This window comes from Parus major, chromosome 19 (genome assembly GCF_001522545.3).
Source record: "Parus major isolate Abel chromosome 19, Parus_major1.1, whole genome shotgun sequence".
NCBI lineage: Eukaryota > Metazoa > Chordata > Aves > Passeriformes > Paridae > Parus > Parus major.
Window position 1 is genome coordinate 6,237,047 of NC_031787.1, and position 8,211 is coordinate 6,245,257.

An 8,211-nucleotide genomic window follows, 5' to 3' on the forward strand; every position below is an offset into this window, starting at 1 on the left:
TTCCCTTCCACAGGATTTAGTTTACAACTTTGTTTAAAAAAAAAATAAAAAAAAGTCAATGGCAATGTCTTTTACTTTCTGTTTGCTATAGGAAGGTTTCTTTTCTTTAATTGTTTGTAATTTTTTCCACTTTCTACCCTGGACTATTCAGTGCTGCTGCATGTTTCAGCAGTGGTGGGAAGTTCAGTCTCTGTTCTGTGTTTTGATGGTGAACGCAATATAAAGCATGAAACCTGCAATGAAATGGTAACCAGTTATTAAATATCTTCACCTTCCAGGCTGGTTTAAGATCCACCAGAGCAGAGAACCCCTTCAGATATCATTTTCCTTAAGCTCCTTAGACCAAAACTCGACCACTTCTGCCCTGTAACGGCATTTGCTAATCCGTGGTATTTTGCCATTTCTTACATCAGGAAATGTCCCGCTGTGCCATAACCATCCAGAGACCGAGCACTGCCAGGATTTTGTGAAATCCCTTACTTTGGATGAGCCTCTCCTGGTGGCGAACTTTTTTTTCTTTTGCTGCGGCAACCCCGGTGTCCCGGAACAGCAGCAGCAGCACCCGGAGTCCTCGAGTCTGGGGACAGCGAAGGCAACTTTTTATTGAGAATTGCGCAAAGCGGTGCCCAAAACCTCCGGGGAGCCGCGCACGCCGGGTCAGGGGAGCCGTCCGGGGCCGGGGGTGCGGGATCGGGGCCGGGGGGAGCCGTCCGGGGCCGGGCGCTGCGGGGGCGCGGTGCCGGTGCCGCCGGGTCCCGGCCAATGGCTCCGCGCCGCGCACTCCCCGCCCCGCTCGCCCCACGAGCAGAAATAGCCCCGCCACCGCCGGCAGCGGCTTTTGCGCGAGGAGCGGGCGGCAGCGGAGCAGCATCCCCGGGAGGAGCATCCCCGGGTGGAGCAGCAGCCCCAGGAGCAGCAGCCCCGGGCGGAGGAGCAGCAGCCCCGGGCGGTTGAGCAGCCCCAGGAGCAGCAGCCCCGGGTGGAGGAGCAGCAGCAGCTCCGGGCTGTTGAGCAGCCCCAGGAGCAGCAGCCCCGGGCGGTTGAGCAGCCCCAGGAGCAGCAGCCCCGGGCGGAGCAGCCCCGATGGCCCCGCGGGTGGCGGTGGCTGCGGGCGGGCGCTGAGCAGAGCCGCGGATGCCGGGCGGGGGCCGGGCCGTGCGGGCAGCGGGGGGCCGCGACCCGGGGCTCGCCGCGCCCCTCCGGCCCCCCAGGGCCGCGGGGAGCCCAGACATGGGCGTTCGGCTGCCCCGTGGCGTGTCGGTACCTGCGGGAGGGAGCCCGGCGGAAAGTCCCTTCTTCCCATGAGCAGCGCCTGCTCCCGGTGCTGGGCTCTCGCCATGGACACTCTGAAAACCACCTACATCGTGCTGGAGCTCATCATCGCCGTGCTCTCCATCGCTGGCAACGTGCTGGTCTGCTGGGCTGTGGCCATCAACAGCACCTTGAAGAACGCCACCAACTATTTCCTGGTGTCTCTGGCCGTGGCTGACATCGCCGTGGGGTTGCTGGCCATCCCTTTCGCCATCACCATCAGCATTGGCTTCCAGGTGGATTTTCACAGCTGCCTCTTCTTCGCCTGTTTCGTGCTGGTGCTGACCCAAAGCTCCATTTTCAGCCTGCTGGCGGTGGCCATCGACAGGTACCTGGCTATTAAGATCCCGCTGAGGTAAGATATTGGAATGGGAGGGCAGCCACGTTCCCTGACAGCCTGGGTCAGACCTTCCTGCTCTTAGCGTGCAGTAACTTCTCACCTCCAGTCCTGCCCCAAAGTTTTGCTGCACACAGGTGACGAGAATAGCAGAGGTTTGGCACTCGCTGCAGGACTAGGATCAGTATCACACCTCTTGCTTCAAAATACACCTGGAAGTTCGGTTTCTTGAGGATGTTTGCCTTGGGAGGGTCAGTGGCTTCTCACGGGGGCCTGCAGTGGTGTAAGGCCGTGTTTGGGATGGTTGTGGCTCATCCGTGTAGGTATTTATCCAACCCCTTTATTGTGGTGTCCAAGCAGCTCCCAGGTAATTAAATAAAGGAGCAGCCACTCTTTCCTAATTCCTGCTGTGAAAGGAGAAGAGCAGAAAGATTCACACGTCAGATTTTGGAGTTTTACATTTCAGTCCCATCCAAGTGCAGCATCCAAGACATGAATTGTTTTCCCTCTAATTCGTGGGAATTGAACTAAAATGGGGAAAACTGTATGGAAGAGAAATTGCAGGCACCTCTCAGTGGGCTGGTGCAGCAGCTTCCTTAAGCTGAAGTGCACCAAAGCCCGGTCTTTTCATTATGAACGACCTGAGTTTGTTCGTCTCAGTCTCCCCCGTGTCTCAGTCGTCCTTCCCTGGGAATGAGCCACTGATGGAGCGACCCCCGGCAGTCCAGGACAGCTCCGGGGACTGGCCAAGAGCAGAGGCCGTGGGGAAACGGGGCAGGTGTGGCACAGGGACCTCAGCTGAACTCCGGAGAGCCGCAGCTTTCCTGGGTACTGCTCGTCCCCGGCATCTCTCGTGCACGAGCAGTGATGTCACCCCAAAAGTACTCAGAAAAAAAAACCCCTTTCACCCTGTTCTGGCACCTTGCATCTGAGACCTCCCATAGGTTGAGCAAACATTAATTAGTCATCAGGCAGCGGTGGAAAAGCGTGGCTGTGCATCATCAGAGCACGGCGCATGGAAATTCCGGGGGATGTCGTGCAAGCGGGAGCAGACCTGCAGCAGAGCAGGGACAGGGACAGGGACAGGTTGTTTCCAGCATCCCTGACCCTGTTTCTGACCCTCCCAGCCGGGCTCACAGACCCACCCTGGCTCAGGAGAATGCTGTGGTGTCTTTTCCACCCATTTGTCCAGGGCTTTCTCAGGACAGCAGGGCAGTGGCACAGCAGCAGCTCAGATTGTTCAGTTTCATCACAGCCCTGGCCACAAGCTGTCAGGCAATAACTATTTTTGTACCACAGGCAACTCAACTTTCTGCAGCTGAGGAAACTGTGGTGAGGGGTTTCTGCTCTGCTGAGATCTGGGGGGAAGCCGAGGATCAGAAATGCTCAGAGGGATCATTCCTGTGCTCACAGAAGGGAAGTGGCTTTGCCAACTGACAGAACAGCCAGTGTTTCCTCCACGCTTTTTTCCCCCAATCCTGGTCTTGAGCACGTTTGCTCGACTCTCCATCAGGGCAGTTCATTCCAGGGCAGTTTTGCCTTGCTTTGGGATTCTTTCCAGCTTCGTTTTCCTTACCCCATCTCACACCAAATCTTTTATTCCGTTTGTACAAACATCTTTATTCTTACGAGTGCTTTCGAGCTGGACACAAATGGAGACCAAGGAGTCCCATCCTAGGCTGGCTGAGGTGCAAAATTTGGATTAAACTCCCTCTTGGCATTGAGGCCTAATTCAGTGCTCTCAGAAGAAACCAGTGAGTAAAAAAGTCCTTTCCAGGGAGGCGAGTTCTCCCTGTGAGGAGCAGGACAGTGGACAGGCCACTGACAGGAGATTTAGGGACTGATACCAAAAGGCTTTTTTTCAGTTGTACAGCAAAGACCAAAAGGGGATAGAGGAGGTTATAAATCTACACAGGCTCCCTTTTCTACTGCAGCAGGGTTTTTCCAGCAAGGCTTGGTTGGAGTTTTCTCTTCAGCACCATTATTCCTGGGAATAATGCAGAGCTCCACGGTGCTGCTGGCAGGGAACTTCTCCCACCACCCTCTCTGGGCAGGAGCATGTGCCATTTCTGGAATCAGCCTTGTGCTGTGGGAACGGGAAGCTGATCATCAGTTTCTAGGAATGGAGACTGTAGGAAAAGCTTTTCTCATTAAAACACCCATTCTAGAGGCCAGTGCAGAGGCTGATACCAGGCCTCATTTCATACGAAAATGATTTGTGCCCTGCCCTGTCCAGCAATTACCATAAATAATGTGGTTGTCGCAGAGCAGATGAGTGTCCTTGTCACAGCCAGTGCTCCATCAGCTCCCTGTGGAAAGCTCAGCAGGGACATTAAGGACTGGCTGTGCCACATTATTTAATACCCTTTCAGAGCTGTTTGAGAGGTTGGGTAGGCCTGTGGGCTGGGGTACAGCAGAACTTTGCATTACAGCCAGGCTAATAATGGATTTTTCAGCTCTGTGGCTGAACCAAGAAATCCCGTGGGGAAGAGGAAAATTGTTTCAGTGAAACTGGAACAGTGATGTTGGGAGGTTTCAGTGAAGCAAAGTGATCCTGACCAACCTGGCAGATTTTGGGTTGAGTTGCCCAACCCTTCCAATGTGGTTGTGCTGCTGTTTGAGGTCAAGACTTCTTCACTGGGGAAGGAACTGACAGCTTCTCATCTGGAGAAATGCAGAACAAAAAATCTTATTTTAAAAATGGTGGTTTAGAACCCTCCCTCTTCTGGCTAAAAATATTGCTGAATTTGACCCGAAGCCATGAATTCTTTGTGTCCCTCGAAACTCGTATTTCGCTTGTTTGCTTTTGATGAATTTACTGTTTGTGGAGAAGCCCCCACCCACGCTGCCCACTCTGTGCAGCTGCAGCTCTGAGCCCTTTCCTGGGTCCCTTCTCTCTTGGCCATCACCAGGATGCAGCTCCTTGTCCTGTGTCCCCTCTTCCTGCACCCTCCTGGCTGCTGCCACCCCCGTGTGCCCATCCCTGTGCCCAGGGACACAGCTCCATCCCAGCTCTCCTCTGCCAGCCTGACCCCCTCCAGCACTTCCTCCAAGCAGAATATCCAAGCCAGGGAATCGAACATCTCTCAACAGCAGCAAATCCATCCTGCAGAGAGCACTTGGCATAGAGACTTTGGCTCTCTGGCTTCTTCCAGGGCTGGATTTCACCCCACTGTCCCATAGCTGTGAGCCAAAGAAGATTTGTAGGTGGAATAAAACGGTTTCCTTTTATTTGCGTTAACTCAAATCCTTTGGCGTGGCAAAGAATTGTAGCTAGGGAGGGATGCCTGGAACAAACGTGTCAGGAATTAGGGAGGGAGAAAAGAATCTGTATTTGGAAGGCAAAAGAGTGAAACAGTGAGTAACAGTATGCTGTGTGTGCCCCTGTCCACTGGTACCTCCTGCAGGACAGTGGATATGATGCTGCTGCCTGGCAAACATCCCAGCATGGGAAAATTATCCCCAGCTCCCTGGGATTTGAGCTGATCTGCTGCTTGTCCTGGGTTTAGTTCTCTCCATCTTCAACTTTACCCCTTGCAGATGTGCAGGACTGGTGTTCCAGGGAAGCTTTGCTATGAATTGGAGCAGGGTCCCAGCCACATTCTCTCCCTTTTGCACATCTTTGAGCTCTTGCTGCCCCTTCTGCAGACAGAGGATCCTCCTATGGATTCACAATCAGTTAATGGGATCAGGATCTGTTCATGGTGCTACCCTGATCTTCCTCTGCTCCTGCCAGTATCCCACAGGAGCTGCTGCCCCCCCTTGGCTTTGACATGAGGAAGGCAACACTGCAGCTCCTTCCTGCTATCCTCGTGGGACAGATTAAATTTGGATTGTTGCTGGTTTTCCCTCATCCTTTCCAGAGTGGCTGATGCTGAGGCTCTGCCCGCCCTCACTGCTCCCCTCTGCTGCAGAGGAGGGGTTCCCTCTGCCTTCCCCAGCAAAGATTTGTTCCCAGTCCCTGTCAACTCCCAGCTTGTTGCTCAGCAAAGCAAACTGGTGGGGTTTGATGTCAAGTGGGAGGGCTGGAGCCACTGGGGAGCAGAGAAAATCCTCTTGGTGTTCAGCTGCCACTGTGTGAGTGCCACCAGCACACAGAACTGCAGCTGCTCTTCCTCCCTGTGCCCTTGCCTCATTTCCTTCAGTCCTTGCACTGCCCTTCATCTGAACCCCTGGGAATATTCTGTGTGTGGCTCCTGTGCTGTGCCCATTCCCTGAGCATCCTTATCCCTGCTTCCAGAGCCTCCCCATCCCACAGGATGCTATGCCTGGCCCTGGTTATCACTGAGTTATAAACTGCAAGTGCCGCAGACCCAGCAAGGGCAGGAGGGCTGGGGTGTTCTCTTGAGCAATGGAGCTGTCACATTGTTTGTGTCAGCCAAGCTGGGCCCAGGGGATGTGGGAGGATCTCACAGGGCTGCCACTCACTCCAGCCTTTGGATGCAGCCAAAACTCAACAACAAAAATCGGGAATACACAGGAATCAACATGTGCCCTTGTGGTAATAAAGTAGAGAGGAGAAATCACAGCTATTTTTAGCTGTGAGCAGCCTGCTTTCCTTAAAATGCATGTTCCAGATTTTTATATCTTTCCTGCACCTTTGAGGCCACTTCCCTCCCAAAAAAACAAAAGTCCTGACAGGAAAAGGAACTTGGACCTCTTTGGGACCTGTGCCCTGACACAGCTCCTGCAGAAGCTGAGGGACAGCAGGGATGCCAGGGAACATCAGGGATGCTTCCAGGCTGTTGGCTGAGGGCACTGATCTCCAGGCTGAGTCAGAGCCCAGATCTTTGGATTTAGAAGGTTTTTATTCTTTTTTGGCCAGCTCAATCTGTAACTTTTTTTAAAAAAGCAACTTTTGAAATAAAGCAGGATCTTTTGACCTGCTGGAGAAAATACACAAAACCAAAATGTTTAGGGAATGTGTGCAATGCACAGAGGAGAGGATTAACTCCTAATCCAATGGATAATATCAGGCCTGGGCATGAGCCACAGATAAGCTGAGAGTGCATCCTGGGGATGTCCCTGTGTGTGTGTGTGTGTCCCTGCTCTTACACCCTTCAGTGCCATCTGGGCCCTGGTCTCACTGGGACCAGAGCTGGTGGATCCACTGGGGACAAGGGACAGAGCACAGTCCCTGCAGGAGCAGCTCTAGGCCATGTTCCCCCTTCCCACTGCTCAAACCTTCCATGGGATGTGCCCCTTGTGCTGGAACAGGGCTGGGTGCTCTGTCCAACCTGGCCGGGCAGGGAGGAGAGGATGGGACGGGCTCCTGGAGCTGCTGGAATAGGCTGGGATGAGGCACAATGGGCTCAGTGCTGACCCTGCCAGGTCCCCCGGCCCCTGGGGAGGGTGGTCAGGGCTCTGCAGTGAGGGCAGCTGAGCAGCAGCTTGATGGGTGGAAAGGCAGTGGTTTGGAAGCTTTGGGAAGGGGGGTGCACCCCTTTCATTGCAGAGAGAGAGATCCAGCAGAGATCTGCTGTCTCCCACCCTTACCTGCTATCCCAGTGAGCAGGGCACGGACAGGGGCAGCGCTCAGCGCTGTTTGGGACACGGGATCGCACCCAAACAGCCTCCTCTGAATCCCAGGCCCCACCTCACCTCTGCCAGGACCTGGAACTCAGCCCCCGGGTGAGGCTCGGGAGGACAAAAACTCCCAGCCCCGGGCCCCAGCGGGTTGATGAGGCTGGGCTGCAGAGCCCGGGAGGAAGGTGGGGCTGAGGTCTTAAACAGGGGAGAGTGGGGGTGGTGTTCAAGACTCAGAAACACAAAGCACCAGTGTCACACCAGTGTCACACCAGTGTCACACCAGTGTCACACCAGTGTCACACCAGTATCACACCAGTGTCACACCAGTATCACACTCTCCTGCAGGCACAGGAGCGTTTTGGGGCAGCTGCTGCTGTTCGCATGTTGGGCGATGCTGGAGTGTGGAAGCAGCGCGCAGGGAGAGGGGGCTGGGCTCATTTCCTTCCTGTGCTCGGGGCTCTGTTGGCCTCAGTTTGCCCCAGGCAGGGTGTGAGCCCGCCCCGCTCCCAGCCTCGGTGTCTGAGTTCAGTTTTCAGTCACTTTTTCTCAGCCGAGATCCCTCCCACACGCGAACGCCCCGGGGCCGCTGCGAGAGAGGCGCTCGCAGCTCGCCGGTGCTGGCAGCGCTCAGCAGGCGCTGTCCCGAGCCCCTGGCAGTGTCTGTTCCCCTGTGAATCCCGGGTTCCCCAGTGCCATTTACAGCTTCGATCCCTTTCCCTCGTTCCCACGCTGCTGCACAGCCGAGGGCGCTGCCCCTCTCCCGGCTCTGTCCCCACCCAGGGCAAGGAGCGCTCCCCGGAGGGTTCAGTGCCTGGAGGAGAGCTGGGACAGGGATTTAAACCTGTTTGATAGGGGGGACTGGTGCTGGGGACACGGGGACCCAGGGGAGGGGACCTTCCACCAGAGAGGCATCCCCAGGGCTGGGTGTGACTGTTTCTCTGGTATTCCTGCCCCCGGGAGCTCACCTGAGCCGGGGCTGGTGACACTGTGACAGTGACAATGTGATAGTGACAGTGACAGTGTGACAGTGACAG

General features: G+C 55.1%; 1 protein-coding gene across 1 annotated transcript in view; it reads left to right on the top strand.

The window, feature by feature from the left end:
• The first annotated feature begins 1,028 nt into the window (after positions 1-1,028).
• The window catches only part of ADORA2B (adenosine A2b receptor), a 14,493-nt gene continuing 7,310 nt past the window's right edge, over positions 1,029-8,211 (top strand). The window contains exon 1 of the mRNA XM_015646391.3: positions 1,029-1,666. Coding sequence (XP_015501877.1) covers positions 1,302-1,666 — 365 coding nt within the window. The 5' untranslated portion in view covers positions 1,029-1,301. The remainder of the gene's footprint in view (positions 1,667-8,211) is intronic.